The sequence below is a fragment of the Pyrus communis genome, chromosome 6, assembly GCF_041283825.1.
Source record: "Pyrus communis isolate YQ-2024b chromosome 6, ASM4128382v1, whole genome shotgun sequence".
Lineage (NCBI taxonomy): Eukaryota > Viridiplantae > Streptophyta > Magnoliopsida > Rosales > Rosaceae > Pyrus > Pyrus communis.
The window spans coordinates 22,966,564-22,993,770 of NC_142570.1; the positions used below are offsets into that span (position 1 = coordinate 22,966,564).

A 27,207-nucleotide genomic window follows, 5' to 3' on the forward strand; every position below is an offset into this window, starting at 1 on the left:
TGACTAAAACAATTGAAGAAAAATTGGAGAAAAATCGGTGAATGCCTCATTTGTCTAGCTCCTCGTACAAAGAAGGTAAAAACAAAAATGTTATTCTTACTATCTATTTGTTGGCCGGCCGTACCTCTATGAAAAGATAGTATAAATAATGATATAATAGATAGTAAATGTAACAATACTCAAGTAAAAATCTATCGGTGAAAAACAAAAATAATAAATGGTATCATGGTGGTGGGGCAACAAAAATGTTATTTTTACCATCTATTTGTAACATATCTCTACTAGAGATAGGATCTACATATATTGGTCGGCCATAACTCTATGAAAAAATAGTAAAAATGATAATGTAATAGATAGTAAATGTAGCAGTACTCAAGTGAAAATATATCAGTGAAAAACAAAAATAATAAATGGTATCATGGTGGTGGGGCGCTAATTCTCACTAAGTTACTATCTGGCCTGCACGGCGCGTGAGAGATCAGAAAGCCATCCACTCCCCACGAGCCAAACTGTGTTCTCGTTCGTCATTACTGGTAGAGAGAGAGGAAAATGCTGGAGGCATACAACTGTGGGTCCCTTTCTCTCCCATCTTCTTCTTCAAAACCTGCATCTCTCTCATAAGTCATAACTCCTCTCTCTCTCTCTCCCCGGTGCGGCTTGGTGGATTTGCAGAAGAAACTTTACCCTTTAGCTAAAGCTCAGACCTTCCTCCCTTACCAGGTATCTCTCTCTCTCTCTCTAAAAGCTTGGCATTTTTTGTAAGTTTTTTCTTCTTTTTCTTAAACTTTTCCTCCAAAGTAGAATATTTACTTTGTGGTAAGCAAAAGGTAGAACATTTTACTCAAAGGGAAATTATCATTTTTACTTTCTGATTCCTTTTCCTATTTTTTTATTGTTTGGTGAGTGAACAATTTTACTTTATTCTTTGAAATCTGAATCAGTCTTTGTTGTATGCTGTGGACTTTTTCCTCATATGCAGTTTGTTTGACTCTGAATTTTTCAAGTATTTGGACCGCCTGGGAGATAAATTGTTTGTCTATGGTTCCTACCTCCCGTTTTTATTAAATTTCTATATTTTGGGTTCTTGATTTTGACTGTGAACTGTGTTTTTGACTCTGGAAAATGTTGAATTTTCGTGTTATTTAATATTGCATTTGGTTCAAATCTTTGATTAGTTGTTGGTTTGGAAGGATGATGGCTGGATTGCGGCCGCACGGAGACTTTTACTGGTTCTGAAGGCGATCTCACATCACCGGAACTTCATACAAGTTGGCATTTCAACTTGGTTTTTGCTGATACTGTTGGCTGATCATCTTTTAATGTTTGTAGCAATATGGTATTATTGTATTAAGTTTGAAGGAAATTGAGGCTCTTTATTCGAAAAAAGAAATGTTTTAGAGTAGAGTTGTATGGTGTTCTTTATATCAAGTTTGTTAGAGTCTTAGAGTGTAGTCGATAAAAGGAATCCGGTACTAGAGAGAAGTCGATGGAGCAAAAGGAGGGAGAAAACTGGAGGGAACTGGTGAGAAAGATGCTTCCACCAGGTTCTTCAATCCCTGAAGATGCTGTTGATCTTGATTACTCCATAGCCATAGAGTATGAGGGCCCTCCTGTCCCTTATGATGTACCTAGGGTCGAACCCCTTGATGTTAATTCACATGGAATCCCAACTGCAGAAACGCTATCTGAATCACAAAGATCGGTTACCAGTACTGGTCCACCAGTTATTGAACCAATTCCTCTGCCAGTGTCTCGTATTGCTGGTGTCACAAGTTCCCCTACTCAAAGTCCAAGGGTATCAGGAAGCTCAGAGTCTGTAGTGTCTGTCTTGCAAAACCATGATTTTTCTTCAGCCTCGCCTTCAGCTTCTCCAGGTTCAGTTCATAATCCTCCAAGTACCCGTCCCAAACAGGTTGTCAATGAAGTAAAGCGAGCTCCCGTTGTCACTTTTAATACTGTAGATAGGTCAGAGAGGAAAGAGGTTGATGCTGAGAAGCCAGCTTTTCCAGCTTATGTTGCGGTTTCTAAGGAGAAGAAGAAAAAAAAGAGTAGGGTTTGTTATCGTTGCCAAAAAGGAAAATGGGAAACTAAGGAATCGTGCCTGGTTTGTGATGCTAAGTACTGCAGCAATTGTGTGCTTAGGGCAATGGGTTCCATGCCCGAAGGGCGTAAGTGTGTGACATGCATTGGTCAGCCGATTGATGAATCAAAGCGGTTAAAACTGGGTAAACAGTCAAGGGTATTGTCCAGATTGCTTAGCCCATTGGAAGTCAAGCAGATAATGAAAGCAGAAAAAGAATGTTCTGCTAATCAGCTTCGCCCGGAGCAGCTTATTGTGAATGGATTCCCTCTAAAGCCAGAAGAGATGGCTGAATTACTTGGATGTCCTTTACCTCCGAGGAAGTTGAAGCCCGGTAGATATTGGTATGATAAAGAATCTGGTCTCTGGGGAAAGGTGAGTTCAAACTTAACAATGCTTTAGTCCAATTTCTGATAAAAGAAAATACTGCCATGAATTCCATTGAACAACTCAACTTCTTGATTTGGCAGGAGGGAGAAAGACCTGATAGAATCATAAGTTCAAACCTAAATTTTAACGGGAAACTTAGCTCCAATGCAAGCAATGGAAACACTGAGGTCTACATCAATGGCCGAGAAATTACAAAGCTTGAACTCAGGGTCCTAAAGGTATGTCCCGTGAATTGACAATCGAAAATATCTTATTATTGCTTTTTAAAGTCATAAGGTGTAACTTGTAGCTTGTGGTAAGCCACTAGGTTTTAGTGATGCTTTAGTCTGCACTATGTGAATCTGGATTCTGGTATTCCATTTCAATGAGTGTTCTCTTTCTTTACTCCTTTTTATAATCTGGCCATATTTTCTCTTCTATGTAAGAATTGTTACCATGCATATAGGAGTTGCATCACATGATGAGATTACATTTCTGTGCATCAACGAGATTAAAAACAATAGGAAGTAAAAGGTGATTCAAAACTATAATAAGCAATGAGAGTAAGTGTTCAATGGAAGTTAAAAGGTTTCCTGTACATAATAACTTGATGTAAATTTGTGAAATCAGGGCTACATTTCACACTACATGCATGCGCTGCTGAAGTGCACTTTTGGCCTTATTATGTATATGGGTTGTTCACCGGTTTGTTATAATTAGACTATAATTTCAAAACTGATTTTATTATTATAACATGATAAGGGCCCCTAAATACTGTCTGTCTTAAATGCTTTTGTTGCAGTCAATTATTTGCCTGTAGTAATGTACTTCTTTACGCTATCAGGTAGCAAATGTGCAATGCCCACGTGACACCCATTTTTGGGTCTATGATGATGGACGCTATGAGGAAGAAGGTCAGAATAATATCAGAGGAAATATTTGGGAGAAGGTATGCACTGTAAAACTCAGTTGGATTTTCTGAGCCTTTGTTGATTATGGCTGTCTTTATGAAGCATGCTTATTTGCTTTTTGTTAGACAGGCAACAACTCGGTTTCTCTGTTCCCTATTCTCTTTGCCCGTGCTTCACGGTCAACCTAATGGACCAAGAGATGAGCCTAGCAACTATACCACTGTTCCAAATTATTTGGAGCAGAAAAAAGTTCAGAAGCTGCTTCTCCTTGGACTTCAAGGGTCTGGGACCAGCACAATCTTCAAACAGGTGCAGCCTTTTATTTAAGATCTTCGTTTGTACTGTGATTTTCTATGAAGTGTGGTTGTTATGATTGATTGATTCATTTATTTTCTTGAGTTGGTAGAGTGGGAGCCCTGAACGTAAAAGAGAAAAGAGAGCATTGAAAATTTATTTATTCTTAAGAGAATGTTTTTCTTTCTTGGTTTTCTAGTCCTGTATAAGTTATCTGGAGGGTTAAACTTCCTGTCATTCTAGAGAATAGATAAGTGCATATGTTGTTTTATCTAGTCGCAACCATGAACATGTGATGAGCAGAGTTGTCAGTGTCACAAACTAGACAGAAGACGTCACCTTCAAGGTCCAAATCAAGAGGAGAGTTAATTTAGTTGACCTATTTCAGAGCTGAGCATCTTTGTTTTATATGTGTATATTATTTGGTAAACAATGAGATATACAACCATCTAGGATTTATGGAACAAAAGTTTATTGATTGCTTTTAACTGTTGGTTATATAAGGGATCACATTAACTGTTGTGGAAGAGATTGAGAAGGAAAGAGATTGCAATGTGATCATGTTTCTTATTCTCAAATGGGTCCATGTACTTGAACTTTTCTCAGGAACTTTTTTAAATTGGCTTGTTGCTTAACTGCCTTTGAGATAAGAAAAGTAGCACAAAAATTTGGTGTTTGTTCGCTAGACTCGGGAACTTTTCAGAAGAAATTTGTGGCTTTGTTGTCTTTGAAATAAGAAAAGTAGAACAAGCAAAATTTTGGTGTTTACTGACTTGACACTGCAAATTTGTGAAGGTAATTGAATTTTGGGGTGGAGTTTCACAGTTTTGCTAACTTATGTGCATTTAGTGAGATACTAGACAGATTTCCTATGATTCATGCGTGTGGCTGGAATAGTTGCAAGTATTAACTTATGTAGTTGTGAACAAAAAAAATAGACAGTATTCCTGTGGTAATGGCACTACTTCTATGATTCAAGTATTTGGTGGGATCCATATAGATTTAATTTGGGGGGGGATTAGCTAATTGGTGAGGCAATAGCTTACCAAGACGATGGTCAGTAGCTGGTCCGTGAGGCTAAACTATCTTCTAAGGGTTGATACTATTACATAGGCTTGGGGCTCCCATGCATTACACTCAGATCAAGTGGAAAATGTATGGTACCATGCAAGTGCCAAACACCCTAAACATAAACATACTTGTTTTTTTTCAAACTGAAAAGCTAAGTTGAGATGGCTTTTTTCTTTCTAGATCTCAGATAAACAGGTTGATTTTCTATTGACTACAGCAGATTTTTTATTGTCAGTCGGATTGATGTTCACAGATTAATATTCTAACTGTATCTAGTTTCAAAAATATTCAAGCTTGAATGCATCATCCACCAAAATTCAGATATTCCTGAATATGTTATAACTTATAATTATGAAAGATTGTTCATATGGTTTTTTGTGTTTTATCTAAAGTTTCATCTATTCTGTCCATTTGAAATCTCATTTCCTGGGCTTGGGATCACTGGGATCTACAGAAAACCCTCTTGAGACCACCACCGTCGACCACCACCATCATTCAAACCCTCTTGAGACCAGGAACAAGACTCAAGCCAAGATCGGGGTGTTGGAGATCATTTTGATGTTGAATCGAAGTTCATTTTGTTGACACATTGTATATTTTCCTGAGTGACATTTGCAATGGAATTTTACTCTAAATTCTTATAGATCTTTCAGTACTAGTTTTTGTAGCTTGTATTAATCAGTATTTTCATGTGGTCATTGGGCAGGCCAAGTTCTTGTATGGAAACAAATTTACTTCAGAAGAACTGCAGGATATAAAGCTGATGATCCAGAGTAACATGTACAAATATCTAAGCATTCTGCTTGATGGACGAGAACGCTTTGAAGAAGAGGCTTTGTCTAGGATGGAAGGACATGGTTCTCATGATCAAAACGCTGAAGCAGGTAGTTTTGCAATTACACATACAACATTAAATTTTCAATTTTCACTCAAATTTCTACCATTGCTTCAATCATGATGGACTATTTTATTCCCAATTTGTAGTTGAAAGTCACTCATGCTTTGTCCCCTTCATAGAAATTTCAAGTAGAAAGGTTATAATTGTAATATTTACTGCACTGCAATATAGGGGAAACTTGTATATGCATGAATCAATTGAGCATTTATAATTACTAAGCATTTATAATTACTAATGGGGGAGGAATGGCAAATGTCATATCTACCGTTGGAATTTACTGTTGGAGGGAGTACTCTCAAACTTTTCTGATGAGTGTTGGTGGCTATAGAACTTTCCCATCTATCACGATTCTTCGCAAAAATCACGTGGAGAATTTTTCTCATTGCAATAAATTAATTAGTAAACTCTTGTGGTTGATTCTGGGATTGTGGAGTGAGGTTCGTTATGCTGTCCTTAGAAATTCATTCTCAGTGATGTTCTTTCATCCAGAGGATCAAGTTGTTGGTGGGGATGACCATAGAATCAGATTTGGGGACAATGTTTGATGGGGAGTCATATTTGAGTCTTTAATCCCTAATATATAGAGGATATTCACAAACCGTTTCTGTTGTGATCTCTTCTGCTGCTGCTTTGCTTTCTTGTACATCTGTTTCATGAGGCTTGACCTAAAGCTTTCGAGTTATGAATTGGGAATCGAACCAATGGGGGATGCTTGGTACAATTTAGAATCCGTTATTATACGTTTGCTCTAGGTTTTGTTGTTGAAACTGTTTTTCTTTATCTAATGGCAATGTATTGGGAATATGGGAGTATCCGTATTTATAGAAGCTTTAATATTCTTAGAGTTGATTAACCCTTTGTCTCGTCTCGCGTCCACAATGCTCCTTTAATGTGTAAGGTGTCCCTCCAGTTTAGGGATTTTTTCTTGCAAATCTTACTCAGTCCTTACCGGAAAACTATGGCCTGTTGTCTATCGAGCCTTATTGGATGATTTGGATGCCTGATGCCTGGTATTCCAAAACGCCAGGTTTTTTCTTGGAAGTTGCCCTATGGAAAAATTAGCGCATGTGATCTCTTAAAATGAAGACTAATAGCTCCTTATCGCCACATTGGTGTTCTTTGTGCTGTACTGATGCTGAGTGTAGTCGTATCTTTCTGCATTGTCCTCTCTTGTTTGGGGAATGTTTCATAAAATGTTTGGGGCTGTAGGTGCCTTTGCCTAGAGGTTGTATTCCCTTGATCAGTGAGGATGTTTGGGGGTTTAGTTCGAAAAACAAAGCCAGTACTTTGTGCGTTGTGCAGTTTTAGCAGAAATAGCAGAATATTTGAAGATAAGAGAGGATATGGATTTCTGATGAAGGGAGAAGTTTTTTTGGCACCTTGTGGGCGTTCTGGGCTATTAGCTTGATCTTTCTTGATTGTGGACTTTTTTATCAGCTTCAAGCTCGTTCTTCTGCTTCTTTTGATGGGCTTCTTGTCCATCTTTATGTACGCCTATTTCCCTTTTAATAGAGTATTTGTTGTATAAAAATGTTTCAATGGGGAACGTCAATTAAAAGAGGAGCACATGGGGAGTAGGGACCGCTCTGAATAAATTTGTAGCTTCTGGGTTGCGGTTTCCAACAAAACCTATATCTATGAGTGGATGAGCAGAGAGTAAACAGAGGAGAATACTATGATGGCACAGGGGGAAAGCATTAAAGTGGTTCTACTTTTTCAACTCATTAGTAATACTTTTATCCCCAGAACACAGAGACACAAAGCCATGTTTGCTTAACCATTCAAGCTGGCCTTACTAATGACTGTTTCCTCTAAAAGAGGATAATCTGTTGCACATGTGATAGAACTGTAAGGTTTCAGTTATGTCATTGACGATTTATGTAGGCTAAATATAATGATTCTAGATAGGATGATGTTGATTAATCCAGTTGCGAAATATAGAATCTTTTCTTTCCTGCATTTTGGACAATTTGGAATGTTAGATCTGATTGAATTTTTTTTCAGGTGGTGAGGTCAACCAAGATGAAACTACTCTATGTGTCTACTCGATTAACCCGAGGTTGAAGCATTTCTCTGACTGGCTTCTAGACATTATTGCTACTGGAGATCTAGATGCATTCTTCCCTGCTGCAACACGCGAGTATGCTCCATTAGTTGAAGAAGTGTGGAAGGATCCTGCTATTCAGGAAACATATAAAAGAAGAGATGAGCTTCATTTCCTCCCTAATGTTGCAGAGTACTTTTTAAGCCAGGTAACATTATATCTAAACTTGTGGAGTAACAAATTTTAGTGATGTAGAATTCCTTTTGCGGCCATGTTTGAGGTATTTAATTTTTATTTGACCATCTTTTTCAAATTTATGTGGAGTAATACAACTTTCTCTTAATGTCTCAATAAATAAAGGGATTATAAATGTATAAGATAGGTTTTGAAGCATTGGATAATGAAACGTCTAATGGTTAAAAAAGTGTGTCAAAGTGTATGGCTTTGTGTGTCTCCTGATCCTGACCCATTATAATACCATCTGCTATGTTTTCTTCGTAGCCTTGACAATTTAGACGAGTGTTAGATTTTTAACCATGTGGTCTTGTTTTTTCAGGCTGTTGAGGTATCTAGCAATGAGTATGAACCTTCAGAACGAGACATACTATATGCAGAAGGGGTCACTCAAGGAAATGGATTGGCTTTCATAGAATTCACTCTTGATGAACGGAGTCCAATGTCTGAAACCTACACGGAAAATCTTGAAGCTCCGCCCCCGCCTCTAACCAAGTAATGCTATTTTCTTCTTGTGTACGTGTGACCATGTATTTAGCTCCTGGGGCTTCTCCTGTTTAAGCAAATAATGCCATTTTGTTAGTGCAGTGATTGTGTTACTTAACATATATATACTCGGATTTTTCTGTCTGCTGCTGATTAATATACAATCTTAGTTTTCTGAACGTTTCGTATTTGATGTCACAGATACCAACTTATAAGAGTGAATGCGAAGGGGATGAATGAAGGGTGCAAGTGGGTGGAAATGTTTGAAGATGTACGTGTGGTAGTTTTTTGCGTCGCTCTGAGTGATTATGATCAGATGTGGGTTTCCCCAGACAATAGTGGCAGTGGAGCGTTACTTCAAAATAAGATGATACAGAGCAAGGAGCTCTTTGAGAATATGGTGAGGCACCCTTGCTTCAAGGATACCCCTTTCGTATTAATACTAAACAAGTACGATCTCTTTGAGGACAAGGTCAATCAGGCGCCATTAAGTTGTTGCGAATGGTTCAATGACTTTAGTCCGGTGAAGCCCCACCACAATAATCAGTCACTGGCCCAGCAAGCTTACTTCTACGTTGCAATGAAATTCAAAGATCTTTATGCTTCCATCACAGGCCGAAAGCTTTTTGTGTGGCAGACTCGGGCAAGGGACCGAGTGACTGTCGATGAGGCATTCAAGTACATAAGGGAGGTTCTGAAGTGGGATGACGAGAAGGAAGAGAACTACTATGGCGGACCAGAGGATTCGTTTTACAGTGACCTGAGCTCCTCACCTTATGCAAGGCAGGAGTGATGTTGCTTAATATCTTTGCATTTGTGTTTGCTTCTTAATTAGAGTGAAAGAGTGAGGGCAAATGGTAATGCTCTTTGTGTTCTTCTCATCGGAATAACTGCGTATTTTTACTCTTCCAAACGTCGTTTTTGTAAAATTATAATGTTATCGATGGGGTCTCGAGTTGATTTGGCATTGAGCATGCTCGCCTTCTCGAGTTAAATATATGGAAATGCTTGCTTAAATTTCTTGTGGGATGTGGAAATATGTCCCTTTTCCACTTGCTTTTTGAGGTTGATTTCTAAGCTAGATATAATTTCAAAGCGAGTAACGTTAGATAGATCAATTTTTCAAACCAAATTTTACAACCCATGTGATGTGTCATAAATAGGAAATAAGTACGTTAACCAATAGTTAATAATTTAATCATCAACAATCACGTCATATGGTTTTCAAAATTTAATCTAAATAGTTGTTCAACACCTAATATTAAATCCCTAATCTTTGTGTCCGGAACTGACGGACTAAAGAATTCGGTGCTTTCAGGAGAGAGAAAGAGATTTGGACCATTCAAGGGTTTGATTTTGTATGAAGTATGCATGGTTGCATGATTTGAAATCAAGTGATCGAAATCTCCTGATCTATTGGCACAAAAAATAGACATCCAATGAGAACCTTAATTACCTAGCATTACCCTTCGAAAGTTGATTTCGATTTGAAACCATATGTGATTAGTGTACAGGGTATCAACCTGTCAGATTAATTTTTAGATGGACATACTTCGTTTGTCTAGATTGACAGGTTATCCACCTCAATTGTCATTCCAACGAGATCTCATCTCACTTTAAATTTCGAGTGATTTGATACTTGCAGAACAAATGGCCTAACCCCACAAATGTTAAAACGCAAACTTGTTCAGCTATTATTTTAGTTGAAAACATATTGTAGTTTAAGTGGTTAAGAGCATAATTTCGCATGTTCAAATTTTATTGTTTGAATACATGACTTGAATCTAAGGGTGGTCAATCAAAATGGAAAAATTGACAAGTTGTATCGAAATTACGAAGAAAGAAAAATACTACTAAAAAATACTAAGTTGAAAGTTTGAAATAAAAGAAATTAACTCGAATGACACTTTTCTGAAAACACAAAATTAAAGCAGGAGGGTGAAAAGGATTATTAAAGTATGAGATAAACGACTCTTTTAGTTATTTTATACCTTAAATCTTTCACTACACTAAAATTTATACGAAACCGACTTATTTATTTATTTAACTTTTATAAAAGCACAATGTGGCAAGAATAAAAATGGTACTCATTTCTTGTAAAATATCATACCATACTAGTAAATGTGTCCTCTTGTCCATAGAAAAAGTTTGGGCTATAATATTTTACTCTCCAAGTTCGAAGTGGTTTTCAAGATTTCTATTTTATATATCAATTACATTAAATCTGACGTTTAAAATTTATAAATTTGCACTTTGTGTCTTTGAATGCTTGAATCTCTTTTAAATTGATATAATTTCAATATTTTAAGGTGCAATAATTTTTGAAAAACAACACAAATCTAAAAGGTTAGTTCTATGGGCTGTATGAAATTGAGCCGTAAGTATATGATGAATGGGCAGTGATATAAGACATTATTTGTAACTCATGTAAAGAGGTAGGTTGAATAACCTATTTGGATTTATAACCATCATGACCAGTTTTGTCCATCTCACATTTTGGCAGAACAAGCAAAAGACTGGACTCAAGTTATTGGTTCCAACCTATCCCAACTAGTCCACCAAACATGCCAGGAGTTTAGAATGTTGGCATTTTAACCAAAATAGCCAATGAGATTAACATAACTCCTCACTTTGGGGCGTAAAATTTGCAATAGAAATAGTTCTCGAGTTTGTCCCAATCAATTATTTTGGTCATTTTGTGAAAAATTCTGCTAAATAAAAATAAAAATGTCAAAAATACCCTTAATTTAATAAACAATGCATCAAGCTAATTTGACAAAAAAATTGAGGATATTTTTGTTATTTATCCTTATTTAAGGGAAATTTTCTCACGGAATGACTAAAATGATTGATGATGAACAAAATCAGGAACTAATTTTATCAATTTTAAATTTTACAAATCAAAATAAAGAGTTATGTCAATATCAAAAATTATTTTAACTTAAAAACCTAATATATTATTAAACCGGTTGACAATAAAAAAGTTTTAACAGTCCATTTATTGCTTCTCGTCCACAGCTTTATATCTTTAAATTTTGCTGCTGACACCAAAGCAATATAACACTAACATCAAGACAAAGGGAATCCGAAACGGACAAACCCCGTTACGCCATCGCCAAGCAACCTCATTTGATCTGCCTTATCATCTAACCCCACTCACCGTCTCTCTCTCTCTCTGTCTTCAAAGTCTAGAGAGAGAAACAATATAATAGGGTACCAGAAAAGGGAAAGCAACGGCCTTTATGTGGTCGAGCATCTGTGCGTCTGTATCGTCCTAATGTACGCATTGTCAATACTCTAGAGAGGGAAAACACGGAGAAGGGGAGAGAGAGGTTTATTGGACAGATAAAGCCACAAGATCACAAGACCCTTTTGTGAATTGAGTTCTGTAGAAGTGAAAATATGGTGGGTATTTTCTCAAGGTTCTCCAGCAGGGCTGGTCATCGACGTACCCAGAGTGCCATTGTAAGAGCTCTTCGTTTTCTTCTTTTCTTTCTTTTATATTTGAAATGTTTGTGTGTTTGTTTATATTTGCAATCTTAATTTGATTTGGTTATTAGATACTTCAGATTGCCTTGTTTTGACTGGGGTTGACTTTTTCCATTGCTTCTACAAATTTGTGCAAAAATGGAGCTTCAACTGTTGAACTTTTCTGACCCTTTCTTTTGGGTTTGGGTTTGTTTTTTTATTTGTTTTTGAAAATCCCACATGTTAGAATCCGATTTTTGACATTAATTGATTGTTTTTTTTGGAGTTTGTTGGATTTCATGTTTCTGTTATCTATTGAATAGATCATGTAATCGATGATGATCTTTGATGCGGTCGCGGACCTTGCTGATTTTGCTACACGTTGTGATGGCATTTGTGCGTTTGATTTGTGTATTCACAATTTCATGAAGTTTGGTATCTGGTGCAGGATGGGAGGGAAGCATTGGCCCCAAACTCCGAGGGTACAGCTTCAGCACCTGCCCCCACTGCCGCGTCTCATGGGATTGAAGTAGCGGTAGAGTTTAAGCCAGTTGAACATCCGATTGAGCCTTTTGACAATGATAGACCAATTCAATGCCCTTTACCTGAACCGTCAATTCTCAATGTAAGATTAAATCCTGGCTTCTTTTTTCTAAAAGAATGTTGTTTTGTAAGTTTGCAAGTTAGGATGATAGAAATAATTTTCATGGTATGAAATAGAAAGCGAGCACATTGATGTTCTAAGATTCATACAACTGACCCTACTTAGCGGGATAAGGCTTTGTTGTTGTTGTTGTTTTTGGTATGAAGTAGAAACCGATTCTTCACTTGTTTTTTTTTCTCTGTTGACTAACATTATGGTTATGGCTTGGGAAATTTTTATAGTTTCGCTTCAGGATGTCATTGCATGTTGTCTAAGTAGATTTGATCATAATAACTGAAGTTGATTGGATTGGATGGACACGTTGGTTGCTGCCTGAGACTTGAAATTTGGTATCAGTGTTAAACTAAGCATTTGTTTTTGTCCATGAAAACCCCAGAATATTTTCATTTTAGTCTTTTTCACCTTTTGGTTCTTGTGGAATTTAAAATGCTCACCAGATACCTAGGAAACCTGTACTTGTTTGTTCTTTAGTTTAAGTATCCGAGTCCACTATTTGGTATGTCAGATTAAGTGCTTGACTGTACCGTAAGTCTGTAACTAACTCAAGAGCGTGGTTGCTATTGAAGGCTTGTTTGAAAATTTATTTTTGGTAAGCTGGAATGCTAGTGAGTGTTTTCATATTGCAGTTTCGTCACTAGCATCAATCATACTCTAGGTCAAAGAAGTGCCTACAAGAAGAAGAACTTGGTGCCTATTTCTAGAAAAAAAGGATATGGATCACTTTCTCTAACCAATCATAAAGGGAGTTGTGAAGTCGTTGCCAATTTTCTGTGGATGTATCTAGGATTAAGTTGGCTGTATATAAGGATTGAAGTGGTGACCTTTTCCAATATCATTGTATTTTCTTCACAAATTCTTTGCAACCTGACCTGATTTATGCACTATCCGATTGGGGTATGATTTTCACCACTCCCCCACCCCCACCCCAAAAAGAAAAAGGCTAAGGTGGTGTTGCTGTAATTTTGACCAATGTCAATCATTCTAATCATGCGCATAACGTGGAATAGAAATTATCTAGAACGACAGGCCAAATTGTTGTTTAAAAACCAGTGGTCCTGAGGTATAAGTGTAGAGTGAATAAGAAATGGCTTAGATTTGTTCTTTTCTTTGTTTTACTCGAAATTTGTTTCTGTGGATATCGTTATGTATGGAATTCTAATATAGCTTGTCTACTCTTCAGGATGGGAGACTATGGAAGGAGCGAGTATCAGCAACTGTGCCTAGGAGAGGTGACTTGCCTGTGATGAAGGAAGGGGGTTCTCTCGACTCTGAAGAAGCTGTGATGAAACCCAGACAAACACGAAAGAATCGCACGATTTTACCATCGCTTAGTGCCCCCGAACATAACCTCCTAAACCTACTAGAAGAATGTAATGCATCTGGGATTTAAAATCTGGTAAATTGTGTTTCACATGTGTATTGTGTAATTTCAATAATTGGTTTTATAATTATTGCCTGAATATATGTATATCTTTACGTATCATTACAATGTCTACACCTTATATATGTCATTGAGCAACTGTAAGCATCTTCCCAGAACGCCGACTTTTCTATCATTTTCGGCAGCTTTATTAATCGTGAAACTGTTTCTGCGTTCGGAGATGCAGTTATATAAGTAAGATAGTTATACAGTGTCAGGCGCTTGTATGAGGAAGATGAGAATGATCTCTAAATTGGGTTTGGAGTTTGATAAGGTTCTTTAACGAGATCTTAGTTGTTCTAATATGGTGGATGCAGAATGGTCAGTGGACACTAACCATTTCAGGTGCAGTATCGTTGAACAAAATGCTCGTAACCTGTTACTCGTTTTCATTTGGCCAGTTTCTGACGGACTCTGTTTTGCAAACATGGCTGCGGTGTGTCTACCGGCCATGCAAATATTTTCTGCTGCTCATGGTCACGGGTTTTGTAACTTCAACCTTTGTCACTGTATTAATATTTATGGTCTCATCTCCTTCATTTCCCTTGGTTTTAATTCAAAAAACACAAAGAATTTAGAAGGAAAGCATGTCTTGCTTGAGAGGGCAACCGCCTCTGGCGCTCCGCCACTGGCAGTCACTGAACTGAGCTTCTTGGTACTGAATTTGCAGCTGCAATATCATTTATGATAATACAAGCGGGGTTGCGTTTGAGTTGCTCTCTCGCTTTGTCGAGGAGAGATTTTATGTTTGATTTGTCGTTTGGTTTTGGTTTGTTGTGTTTCTTTTGAGTCTTGACAGTTCTGGACCCGGTTCGGGAAGCTTAAGTTTTGTGAGCTTGTCTACCTTGTTAGTTAGGTGTGGATCCGCTGTCGACGTTGGACTTGTAAGCTCGGAATTTGATTAGCAGTTTTGTGAGCTTATGATCAGTTTTGTGAGCTTAAGTTTTGACAGTACTGAAATTTGCAGCAGCAGTACCGTTTATAACTAAACCATCAAATTGATGGTTAACTAGGTTTAGACAGGCTAATTAATAATTATGTTCCAATTTTTCAAATTATGACGTCTCCTGTAAGGTTTAATACAAGCGGGGTTGCGTTGGGTTGCTGTTTGGGATTGTGTTCGAGTTGCTCTCTCGCTTTGTGAGGAGAGATTTTATGTTTGATTTGTCGTTTGGTTTTGGTTTGTTATGTTTCTTTTGAGTCTTTATAGTTCTGGATCTGGTTTGGAAAGCTTAGGTTTTGTAAGCTTGGAATTTGATTCCTGATCGTTGATGTTTCTTGCTTTGTTTATTAATGAAATTTCTCACTTTCAAAAAAAAAAAAAAAAGAAAAGAAAAGCGGGATTCTCTCAATAATAGTTTAGATTTACCCACGTAATTATCTTTAGAGGCTTCTGTTCACTGTTATTTTATGTGAGTTCACATTAAGCATATAGGTAGCAAACCACATAATTGACATAGTTGAGAAGCCGACTTAGCTGCAGTGTGCAGATGAAGGTCTTGAGAGTTCTATGTTGTGTGTAATGTACTGAATACACTACGTGGCTATGATTCTTACCAATTACAAGCGAAGCGGAATAGAATATAAAAACAATCTAATTTTCTATTAAACAGTTATTAAAATCGATAGATATACGGGATATATACAGATCCGACAACAAATATATATATATATATATGTGTGCGCGCGCGCGCGCGTGTGTAAATAGTTATAAATTTAAAACCTTCATACATATGGGCATACATATTATGCATATTACATGTATGAACTAGCTCGCTAAACAGGGAACTCTCGAGCTTGGAATGGAAGGTGGAGTGTCGGAGAATCAAGGTGTTTACGGGGACTACGAAAGCTTCCGTGATTCATCCATGTCTTCCTTTGCCATGTCTCCTTCTTTGCGGTGCCGTGCAATTTGACGTGATCATTGTGTCCTTCCTGATCAACTTCAAGCTGATGAACAAGTGCTGCTGCTCCTCCTTCCATGGCTGCTGCTGCTGCTGATGGTATTGAGAAGGCAAAAATGATGAGCAACATCAAAAGAGTAAAATTAAAGGGTGTTGCAGCCGATGATGATATTGATGCCATCCTGATCTTCTATATATCAATCAGTTTTGTTTCTCAATGTGATGATCTGCAGAGAAGTGGAGCGTGTCTCAAATATAAAGAGCTAGAAAAAGTGAAACTTTGCTTTGGTTGGAAGTCAAGACCCAATAATATTATAAATCAAGCCTCCTTTTACATTGCATCACATTAAGTCACACGAGTATATTGACATCGTTGAGAGATTTTTTAGTGTATATAAAACACAGCCCGTCACATTAAGTATATTAATACAATTGGTTAGAAATTTGAAAAAAATTGTTTCAACCAATTGTATGTACTGGGCCGTGTTCCGGGAACACTGAAAAACTTATCGTCATCCTGATAACCTTACCAATGATACAACGGTGTGTATAAACTTTTCTCAATTTGACATTATATCATTCGTACGAGACGTTACAATGACGTGTAAGTTGTTCTCCCTATTTACGGTAGTCAATTTAGGTATGGACCAATAATAAGCGATGAGTAGTAATGTGGAATACCTACACTTTATATAATATTAGTTGGGTGGTGCCTAATAATTGTGGGTTTGATTAGCGTTTGGTGGTTAAATGATTCTGTTAGTAGACTTTTAAAGCGCATCACTTTCATTACAAGTTAGCATAATATCCTTTGCTAGAGTCTAAGTGGTTTACCTCTGTCTCTTTCACCCACTTTTTTCTTTCTGTGTATGTACTTTTGAGTGTGGTAGAAAATCAACGATTAGATTGACATTTACAACGGTTAAATTTTGCATAAAACTAGTACCATCGAGTTAGATTTAGTATTATAACTGGACCCTCTTGCACATGAGGATAAATGTTAAATTATTAAAAACAAATTAGTGCAAGAAAAATGTTATTGACATTCCAATATAGATGTCATTCCTACAAGAACATCTCCATCATGCTCTCTCAAAATTTAGCTAAAACTGTCAAAAACAGTATATTAGGAACTCTCCTTTTTTGAGTGATGTTGGAGTGGTAGAGGAGTCAGAATGTGGGGTGGTTGTGATGGGCAAAGGTAAAATTTTCCACACAATTAAGGGAAATGATTTATCACAGAGATTTTCTCATTTTTCAGTTTATTTCTAGCCTTTGGTTGAATAAAACAAAGAAAAATTATATGATAGAAATAAACATGCGTGTGAAGAAGGAGAATAAATATCTGATAAATAACACCAAAGTTCCCCCCCTTCTAAAATTCCACACCTACCATGCTATATAGGCCGTGATCAGATGCAAATTGAGGTCAATATCAATGTGATGGTAGTTTCATTCAAATATGTTTCCTTAAAAATTTGACATTATGTAACTATAAGACACATGATAAATCATCAACGATATGTAATACCATCACAATAACATTCCTTTAAATCGAGGTTAGGTCTCGCTTTTTTTTTTTATCTGAATGCTGCTACACCCACCTACTTTATAAATTAAACATAAATGACAAATTAACATAACACTAATAAGGAAATAAGATGTGGGTGAGCAAATAGTATTCTTTTTGGTGTACTTGTACAAATAAGAGTTAACAAGGTCGTCTATGACATTTTGGGGCCCTGTGTGAAGTTAAAAAAAGCCCTCCTTATTTAAATAATAATTTATTGGAAAATATATTCATACAAAGTTCAAACTTAATGGAATCGGCATCTCAGTTTTACGAATTGAATAATGTCCAATTGCCATGAATCATGATCACCATGAAAAAATAGAGCATGACTAAAAGATACACATAGAAATACACTTGTATTGTGGAAGAAAGTAAAACACATGTTAATTTTTTATTGCTGAAGAAAAGTGGAGTAAGTCTGGGATTGTTATCAGTCTACTCAAGTCTCTATGAAGTCCTAAGGTCATCTCCAACTGAAGGGTCCAGAGGGCCAGAAGGCCGAAAATAGCCTGAAAACCATCTCCAACCGAGGGCTAGGTCAGAGGGCTCGTGGAATTTGAGAGGGCCCCATGGAATTTGAAAGGGCCAAAGGGCTGGCCAGAAAAAACATTAATCATGTCGGTTATAACCGACAGGAATGCTTAAGCTAAAATTCAAATGCAATGGCTAGTTGACGTCAGCTAGCCGTTGCATTTGAATATATATATATATATATATATATATATATTTTTTTTTTTACAGTTTTATTATTAATTTTTATTTACAAAATTTTTCCTATAACTTCTATTTTTCATAATTTTTTTTTAAATTCTATTTTTTTCTATAACTTTTATTTTACAAAATTTTTTTCATATTTTTTTTAAATTCCATTTTTTCCTATAACTTCTATTTCACAAAATTTATTTCATTTTATTTTAAATTCTATTTTTTTCCTATAACTTCTATTTCACAAAATTTGTTTCATATTTTTTATAAATTATATTTTTTTCCTATAACTTCTATTTCACAAAATTTGTTTCATATTTTTTTCCTATAACTTCTTAAGCCATTATACAACATTAAATTAAATTAAGTAACATGAAACAACATTAAACAATATGAAACAACATTAAATAACATTAACCAACATACAAATTATACAACATAAAAAAAACATTTAACAACATGAAACTTAAACAACATTTTTAACAACATAAAACTTAAACGCCTACTCCATGTTTCTTTTGGCCCAAAGATGTGCAACAAGATCTTGTTGAAGATACTTATTTGTGGCACAAGAACGTATCATTCTATAGCGTCTCATGTACTCATTTATAGAGATATTACCAGTTTTTGGATTGAAAAGCAAATTAGGCCCATCATATATTTTTGCACGAGCCCTTCTTAACCTATTTGGATCTTCTTGGTCGTCATCAGACTTTCCATCAATATATCTATCTCGCTCATCCTCCACTATCATATTGTGTAATATGATGCAAGACATCATGATGGAGTCCAAATTTTCTCGACTCTACCCTCTTGCCGGTTCATTGATGATCTTCCATCGTGCTTGTAGAATACCGAAAGCTCTCTTAACATCTTTCCGGTATGCCTCTTGGTGTAAGGTAAACAACTTTTCTGCGTCATTCCTAGGGTTTGGAATTGCTTGGACAAGTGTCGCCCACTTTGGGTAGATGCCATCTGCCAAATAATACCCTATATTGTATTGATGGTTGTTGATGTAGTAGTCAAGTTGAGGTACTTTACCTTCCGTCAAGTTATTGAAGAGGGGTGAACGCCCAAGAATTGTAATGTCATTTTGGGATTCAGGGACTCCAAAGAAAGCATGCCAGATCCATGTGTCATATGAGGCAATCGCCTCTAAAACAACAGTTGGCTTTCTCGACCTTCCGCTAAAGCCTCATTGCCATTTGGTGGGACAGTTCTTCCAATCCCAATGCATGTAGTCTAATGACCCTACCATGCCCAGAAACCCATGGTATTCAGCTTTGCGAAGGAGCCGATTTAGATCTTCTTGATTTGGCTCGCGGAGGTACTCGTCTTTGTAAACCTAAACAATTATGTCACAAAATTGTTCAAGAGTATGAAGGCATGTAAACTCAGACATACCATGAGTTTCATCCATCGAATCAGCTGGGGAGCGATAGGCCATCATTTGGAGTGCAATGGTAACCTTCTGATGAGGTGAGAAACCAAGGCGGCCTACTCTGTCCCGCTTCTGTCGAAAGTATGGATTGGCCTGCTGGACATCACGAAGTAAACACTCGAAGACATGACTCCTCATCCGGAAGCGACATCTTAAATTCTCTTATGTGTACACTGAGTTGGGGATGAAGTAGTTGTTCATCAGATTGACACACATCATCGCTCTGTTTTGTGGTTTGTAAGAGCAATTAGTAACAGAGCCACCCCATTGAGGTTGTTCCTCAGTTGGCTGAAACATCATGGCCGCAGCCATGACTACTGCTCTGTTTTGTTTGTTGCGCCTTACTTGAACTTCTTCATTAGACTCCTCATCTTCTCGTCTCATTTGCGCCCATTTTGCTTCCAATTTGGAATTGGATGAGGACCCCCAGTTGGAATCCGAAGAGGATCCAAAGTTGGAATTCATTGCAAACTTGAATTGAACAAGATTGAATTGAAATAGATTGAATTCAAACTTGTGTGAATTATAGTCCAATATCCACCCTATTTATAGCAAAAAAAAAATTCAAATCCAAAGGTAAGCTAACGTCAGCATGATGTCAGCTACCAACGGCTAGCTGACGTCACTTAGCTGTTGGATTTGAATTTAAGTTGTAGTTTTTAAATAATAAATTATGTTTGGCCCTATGACTCTTGGTTGGAGACAGTTTTTTGTGATAGGGCTAAAACGAGCCCTATAGCTCTTTGGCCCTCGATTGGAGACAGAGGTAAATATGGCCATATACTGTTCATTAAAATATTAATATCTTGGAGGGTCAGAGGGCTAAAACGAGCCATCTGGCCAGCCCTCGGTTGGAGATGGCCTAAGGTGGATGTGGAAATTGTAGCAATCAATGGAGGGACAAAAGCCATGTTGGTTGTCTTGTTGCTAGAATGTCACTCGTGACTGTATGGCAAGTAATACACATGTTTTTTAATTGCTAGAGAAAAATTATAAGCTCCACTTAATCAAGTATTCAAGTGTACTATAGATAAAATCAAAGGATGATGATTTTTTTTCCACTTAATATTTTTTTATTAGAATATTTATACTCATGTAATATACAGGAGGATACAAAATTTTGGGGCCACTTAAAAAGTCAGGATTCTGTACCAATGCACTTTTTGCACGTCCCAAATTCTCTGGGTATTTAACCTATACCCGACCCGGCCCAACTTGGTATTGCCGTCTTCCCCCAAAGTCTCCGTCAACTTTGGTGTTGTTTTCTTTGAGCACAAGCTAAATAAGGTGTTTTTTCCGATTCCTATAAATACGAACCAAACAAGGCCTTGGGTTTCCAACCCTCGCAAACTCTCTCTCTGAACCAGCCATGGCCGCGCTGCAGTACCTGGAGTCGCTGCGCAACGCGCATCCGGAGCTCGCCGAATGGTACAATTCACTTGCAGATCTGTACCAAAGGAAGCTATGGCACCAGCTCACTCTCAAGCTCGAGCAGTTTGTTGCTCTCTCCGTCTTTCAGGTCTGTTTCCCACCTCCAATTTTGGGTTTCCTTGATGCTTGAGTATCGGAATGGGTGACTCTGAGTTCGGCAATTTTGCTGGAAATTTAGGGTTTGTGAAATCGTTAGTTTGGGGCTTCAAGTGGGCTTTGGGATTTGATGCTGAATTAGGGTTTTTAGGGGAAATTAATTGGAAATGGGGTTTTGGATTGGAAAATTAGGGTTTTTCTTTTGTGGAACTAGGTTTTTTTTTGGTGTTTGATATTATTCTATTTAGTTTTGTTCTCACTTGGGTTGTAGATCGTGATTCGTACTGGAGAAGATGCAGAAGTTACTAGGGAAAAGATCTTTGGAAATTTTATGCTTTTGGTTGCATTAAGTGAAACCGTAGTGTAAATCTCTGAAAGCTTTTGCCTTTGTTGTAGTTTGACTCTTTTTCGAGTAATTTGAGGAACTAGAGGTCCAAGAACTAGTAATCCATTGATTCTGCTTTTGAGTTTTCTTCTTTGGGAGTAATTAGTTTTTTTTTTTATCCTAGTTTTTTAAATGATTAGATTGGGGCCATAGGCTGGTGCTTTTTTTTTTTTGGGGTTTAATTTCCATTTGAACTCATTCCAATTACAGTTATTTGTCTGCGAGCAAAGTGGGTTTGTAACTGTTCGAAGTAAGCTGTTTCATTAGCATGTAGCTATGTTACATGTTAAGGTTGTGTGCCGTAATGAATTTAATTTGAAATCTGTCTTTATCTTAACTAGGATAATGCTATGTCACAAATATGTGCACCTTGAAATGAAATTAGGTTACACTTCTCAATTACTTGACCAAACATGTCAATACCATTGATAAAAAGTACAAAGACAATTAGCATTGGATTTAACTGGTTCTATGTTTAATCATGTAATTCATTTGCATGAAGAATTTCATTAACTTGGCACATTTTTTCTTGAATCATTGAATTCATGAATTGTTGAATTGTGGTTTGATTGGTGGCATTATGTTGATCTATTAATACTAATTGCTAGTAATATGTATGTGGATTCGTGTACAAGTTGTATTTTTTCTTGAAATGGAAAGCATTCCAGTATGAAGTTTCTGTTTCTTGGATGTGTCCTTTCTTCCCACATCTGACTTTCGTTTCTTATTATTGAATATCAGGCTGGTGATGCTCTGATACAGTTGTACCACAATTTCATCACCGATTTTGAGACTAAAATCAACCTTCTCAAGCTTGCACACTTTGCAGTCATTGTTTCTCGACAGTACCCAGAGAAGGAAGCTGCTATCAGTTACCTAGAAGGGGTGATTGAGAAGCTTCAAGCTACTAGAGAGCAACGCATAGAGGAACCAATCCTTTACATTAAGATGCAAATAGCAATATTCCAACTTGAACAACAAGACCAAAAAGGGTGCAAAAAGCTTCTAGAAGATGGAAAGACTACACTTGACAGTATGACTGATATTGATCCATCTGTGTATGCTAGCTATTATTGGGTGTCATCTCAATATCATAAGTTCCGTCAAGAATTTGCTGAGTTCTACAAAAGTGCCCTTCTTTATCTGGCATACACATCAGTGGAGTCTCTCTCAGAATCATTCAAGCTGGTATGCTTTTATACTCTTATTCATGAACCATTTTCTTTGCAGTTATTCCTAGGTTCTACATCCCATCATTATTTTTGAATGTTATGTTACAAGAAGGCTTGAAATCTGTAGTTGCACTTACATACTAGTGACGAATGGTTTGTTAAATTTAAATATCTTCCATTTCTTGTGATTGCATCTCCCTCAACAAATCGTGTCTTCTAAAAGTATTCCTGTCTTCAGGATCCTTTGTACGCATGTACTTATTTAAACTGTTTTGGCTTGCTTTCACCAAATCACTAGTTTTGTATTTACAGCAGCAGGTTAATAGTTTGTGTAAACACAAATTCTGCTTCAAGTGTTATAATTTGTGTATTCCATGCTTGGATTCAAATCTTCCAAGCCATTTGAAAGCAGGCTTTGTCTTATAAACCTTTTACTCCATAAGAATAAAGTGAATTGAAATCTTTTACTTCCTGCATGATCAGTTACCAATATGAGCGTAACCATAATTTTAATAGGGTAGTTTACAGAATACAACTTAACGTGGAGGTGTTGTTGGGTAGACAAATGTGAAATAGGATTAACCTTTTATGTTCTTGAGAGAAATGTAGTATAAATTATATTTATTGTAGCATGGCTGGATGAAAGAGGAGAAATGCATTCAATTCTTTTTCTGTCAGTTAATTGGGCATCTCTGGTTCGCAAGAACTGGAAAGATTTGTAATTACATGTTAGTACCCATCTAGGAGAATCCATTAACTTGGCTAAGTGCACTTGTAGTGTGCAGGCTGCCTTGAACATTGACTCTGGTCAATCCATAGTAATTAAGGGTATCATTTCAGACTTTTTATTTTTTACTGGTTCAGTACGCATTTGAACAGTTGTGATTAGGGCATGAGTGATAGCCTCTGCCAATGGTAATATTTATCTTTCAGATTCCTATGAGTCAAGTGTTCATATGTGGTCACTTTTTAATTTAATTTTTACTTTTGAGTGACTGATTGGTAGTTTATTTTGTTTAATCCATGATAATTTTTAACGGCTTAGTTGTTCTCGTCGTATTTAAGGATCTAGCATTTGATTTGTCCCTTTCTGCGCTCCTGGGAGATAACATCTACAACTTTGGAGAGCTGCTTGCGCATCCTATTGTAAGAACATTTGCAGAGTTTCTTATTTGGTTTCATAATATTTTGCTTCTCATGCACGCATGTTACGTAGAAGATTTCCCTTTCAAAATGCACAAGGTGTTTTTGTTACTTTGTGTGAAATATTTTTGCACCAATCTAGGACATTGGATTTGAAATTGATCAGAAACTAAGTCACGTATGCTCAACTAAGCCTGTATGTAGATTCGCAATGCAGTCTTGTTGATACTGCTATTCATCATACACTCTACAGTCACCAGTTATTACCGCATTCATATACCCTTTTTTACTTTGGTTTATTTTCACTTCCCCAGCTGGAGTCCGATAAATTACTTTTGATTTCAACTGCTGTAGACTATCATGAAGTGCTTGTTGTCTCCAACCTAGTTGCCTGGAGCTTTGTATGATATGTACAGGCATTGTTCTTTTTACATGATATCTTTTGCATTGGGTTTGCATAATGGTTTAGTGAACCGTGTGGTTTTAGGATCTGAATTTCCTTCTCCACCCTACCAAGGATGCTTATATAGATACTAATTACGTACCTAAAAAGTTTCTATGTAGTTGGCATGTGTTTCTTCTGAAGTGTGTAGGCTACATTATTCTAAGTTATTTGTGCTGCTCTTTTCTTTTTTAATGGATGACATCTTTTAACAATCTGTGCAGATTAAGTCTCTTCTTGGGACAAAGGTAGAGTGGCTTTACTATATTCTTCAAGCGTTCAACTCTGGTGATTTAGTTCGGTATCAAGAGTTATGCCGTGTGCACAATGCTGCTCTGAGAGCACAACCGGCATTAGTTGATAATGAGAAGAAGCTTTTGGAGAAGATTAACATTCTGTGCTTGATGGAAATTATCTTCAGGTTTGTGTGTTCTAGATTGTCCTTTCACTTGTAATCTGTGACAAAGGTATGTTTTTTGAACTACTATTCACAAAGTCGATATGTTCCTTGCAGCCGGCCAGCTGAAGATCGAACTATACCATTGAGTATCATTGCAGAGCGTACCAAACTTTCGGTCGAGGATGTGGAGCATCTTCTTGTGAAGAGCCTTTCTGTAAGTTCCTGTATTCTTAAACCTGATGAACAGTGAATTTATTTGGATTGTCCAAACTAAAGCTTTACCGATAAGGAAGACTGGTTTTATGATGACAGTTCTCAATGCACGCCTTAGTACAAAGTAAAGATTAAGTACTCACTAGTGATATTTTTATAACTCGTACATTCAAAATAGGAAAATAATATTTAAAAAATGAGAAGCTTATGATTACACGAACACGTTTGAGACGTTATATCCTATGTATATGGGATTGGCCATTCAAACCTTATTTGCACTTATGCAGTGGGTTCCACACTTTCAGTTCAATATAACTCACATACGATATATTATATGTTGCATGCAGCATGCAGCATGTGACATGCAAATGAGTATTCTTTTATTTGTAATATTATTTTACGTACAGTTTAGTTTCAGACAATAAATTTAAGGCCTTTATTGCATCTAATGGTTTTGTAGTTGTATAGCTGTCTTGTACAATAGTTGTAACAAGGGGAAGACTTAAGGTAGTAGTTTCTGGCTTAACAGGGAAGTAATTAACCGGAGTTTTTTCTTGTTTTGCGGGGGTGGTGAGGTTATGTTTTTCTTTTGACTTGGGAGTTGGGACTGTTAATTTTATAAATAAAAGGAAACCGAATACGTTATGATTTTGTTATTATTGCGTGTCATATGGTTTATGGTAGTTCCTTTGTTAATCTAATTTGCATTTGGATGTTTTATATCGCAGACAAGCAGGGTGTAAGCTGCTTTTATTCCCTAATTCTGTAGTTAGAAAGTGTTCTTCTCATTCTATTTTCTATTTAATAATTATGAGAGAGATGCTGAATGCAGGTTCATCTGATCGAGGGAATAATCGATCAGGTCGAGGAGACGGTGCATGTGTCCTGGGTGCAGCCAAGAGTTTTGGGGATTCTACAGGTCAAATCATTGCGTGATAGGTTGGACAGTTGGTTGGACAAAGTCCATACTGCTTTGTTATCTATCGAGGCGGAAACACCTGATTTGGTTGCATCGTGAGTCGCCTCTTGCTTTATTTTCTGCCTAGTGTAACAATTCCTGATCCGGGAAACAAAAAAAAAAAAAAGGGAAAAAAGGGGGGGGGGGGGGGGGGGGGGTGGGGGGGTGTGGCTTCAAAATGCAAAGGCGGCCTGGAAACACAGATCTTCGGTTGATTGAACACCTTGGGCCTACTTTTTTTTATGCTGCTTTTCTTGTTGGTGATGCTTTTTTTGTTGAATCATTTCCCTGGAAGGAGCAGCCTTGTGTACTGCACTTGGGAGTAATATTCCATTTTATAGTGGCATGCCTAGAGACATGGTGAGTCAATTAAACACGCTGCGTTATAACTTTGTATTCTGAATTTTCTTTCCTTAGATACCTTACATTTATGCATCTTTCGTTAGTTTTAACGATTTTCTCCTTCTCTCTACTAGTACTAGTTCATTTTCCTTCTCAGTAAACGTTTTCATGTTCCGTTACTCGCTGATGGGGACGATGGTTTGAATTTGAAAACCTTCAGTTTTTGCAGTGATTGGTATTTTTAGTGATGCGGTAACAATGACTTACCAAAAACGGGTAAAATTGCTTCAGAGTATTTGTGTGACATGTAGTTTTGGGATTAGGGTTTGTTGCATTTTAGACCCTCACGTTTGCCAACTTTGAACATTTAGAATTCAGCTTTAACAAAATTGCAATCTCAGGTGCCCAATGCTATGCTATGAAAGCGGCGTTGCTCAAGTGTTTTTGCTACCAAGTGCTTTTATTGTAAAATCTTTTTTATTTACAATTCAAGCTTTTTTTTTATTTTTTCCTTTGTAATCAGATTCAAGTGCTTTTAAAATAATGAAGATGCTTTATTTTTACCAAACAATCAACTTTTTGATAAGACAAGTAATCACAAAGAGGGGAGTAAACACACTAGTTAAAGTAGAATATGACTTGACACTAGCACTATCATCCTAGTGCTAGTTCTTGTCACTTGTTGGGTGTCAAGTTTGCCTCAAGTGGATCGTGAGTTCAATAATAAATTATTGTGCATAGCTCATCTTAATTCATGCCCATCACTATTAGCATCATTAGGGATGGAATTTTTTTGTCAAATTATGTAACATCCCACATCGTCTAGGGGAGTGGATCCTGTAAGCCTTATATGTATATTCATATCTCTATCTAACACGAGGCTTTTTGGGAGCTCACTGGCTTTGGATTTCATTGGAACTCCAAAGTTAAGCGAGTTTGGGCGAGAGCATTCCTAGGATGGGTGGCCCACTGGGAAGTTCTCGTGTGAGTTCCTAGAAACAAAACCGTGAGAGCGTGGTGAGAGCCCAAAGCGAACAATATCGTGCTACGATGGAGTCGAGCC

The 27,207-nt window shown here is 37.0% G+C and overlaps 3 protein-coding genes across 6 annotated transcripts; all 3 read left to right on the forward strand.

Moving 5' to 3' along the window:
• The first annotated feature begins 435 nt into the window (after positions 1-435).
• On the forward strand, positions 436-9,404 carry LOC137710726 (extra-large guanine nucleotide-binding protein 3). Of its 4 annotated transcripts, none has more exons than XM_068449834.2 (9): positions 436-720; positions 1,191-2,455; positions 2,551-2,688; positions 3,294-3,398; positions 3,490-3,669; positions 5,432-5,609; positions 7,628-7,875; positions 8,224-8,396; positions 8,589-9,404. In XM_068449834.2, exons 2-9 carry the CDS (start codon positions 1,487-1,489, stop codon positions 9,178-9,180), a joined length of 2,583 nt encoding a protein of 860 aa, XP_068305935.1. In that variant the 5' UTR covers positions 436-720; positions 1,191-1,486; the 3' UTR covers positions 9,181-9,404. The 4 variants fall into 4 exon arrangements, with proteins under 4 accessions (XP_068305935.1, XP_068305936.1, XP_068305937.1 ...); XM_068449835.2 differs by having other exon boundaries at positions 473-720; positions 1,176-2,455; XM_068449836.2 differs by lacking the exon at positions 436-720 and adding an exon at positions 916-1,030.
• A 2,163-nt stretch (positions 9,405-11,567) lies between these two features.
• Positions 11,568-14,058, forward strand: LOC137710727 (cystic fibrosis transmembrane conductance regulator). Its single transcript, XM_068449837.2, has 3 exons — positions 11,568-11,852; positions 12,304-12,480; positions 13,700-14,058. Exons 1-3 carry the CDS (start codon positions 11,790-11,792, stop codon positions 13,907-13,909), a joined length of 450 nt encoding a protein of 149 aa, XP_068305938.1. The 5' UTR covers positions 11,568-11,789; the 3' UTR covers positions 13,910-14,058.
• Positions 14,059-20,819: 6,761 nt separating this feature from the next.
• Positions 20,820-26,254, forward strand: LOC137710751 (26S proteasome non-ATPase regulatory subunit 13 homolog B). The gene is made up of 6 exons (XM_068449872.2): positions 20,820-21,081; positions 22,216-22,662; positions 23,712-23,792; positions 24,456-24,652; positions 24,746-24,845; positions 25,677-26,254. The coding sequence occupies exons 1-6, from the start codon at positions 20,932-20,934 to the stop codon at positions 25,860-25,862; spliced, it is 1,161 nt and encodes a 386-aa protein (XP_068305973.2). The 5' UTR covers positions 20,820-20,931; the 3' UTR covers positions 25,863-26,254.
• The last annotated feature ends 953 nt before the right edge of the window (positions 26,255-27,207 follow it).

Excerpts from the sequence above, each read along its gene's own strand:
- LOC137710726 (XM_068449834.2), top strand. The coding sequence starts at position 1,487 with ATGGAGCAAAAGGAGGGAGAAAACTGGAGGGAACTGGTGAGAAAGATG. Across the intron at positions 2,456-2,550 it reads AATCTGGTCTCTGGGGAAAG|GAGGGAGAAAGACCTGATAG; the intron begins GTGAGTTCAAAC and ends TTGATTTGGCAG. Across the intron at positions 3,399-3,489 it reads GAGGAAATATTTGGGAGAAG|GCAACAACTCGGTTTCTCTG; the intron begins GTATGCACTGTA and ends TTTGTTAGACAG.
- LOC137710727 (XM_068449837.2), top strand. The coding sequence starts at position 11,790 with ATGGTGGGTATTTTCTCAAGGTTCTCCAGCAGGGCTGGTCATCGACGT. Across the intron at positions 11,853-12,303 it reads GACGTACCCAGAGTGCCATT|GATGGGAGGGAAGCATTGGC; the intron begins GTAAGAGCTCTT and ends TATCTGGTGCAG. Across the intron at positions 12,481-13,699 it reads CTGAACCGTCAATTCTCAAT|GATGGGAGACTATGGAAGGA; the intron begins GTAAGATTAAAT and ends TCTACTCTTCAG.
- LOC137710751 (XM_068449872.2), top strand. The coding sequence starts at position 20,932 with ATGGCCGCGCTGCAGTACCTGGAGTCGCTGCGCAACGCGCATCCGGAG. Across the intron at positions 22,663-23,711 it reads TCTCAGAATCATTCAAGCTG|GATCTAGCATTTGATTTGTC; the intron begins GTATGCTTTTAT and ends GTCGTATTTAAG. Across the intron at positions 24,846-25,676 it reads TTCTTGTGAAGAGCCTTTCT|GTTCATCTGATCGAGGGAAT; the intron begins GTAAGTTCCTGT and ends TGCTGAATGCAG.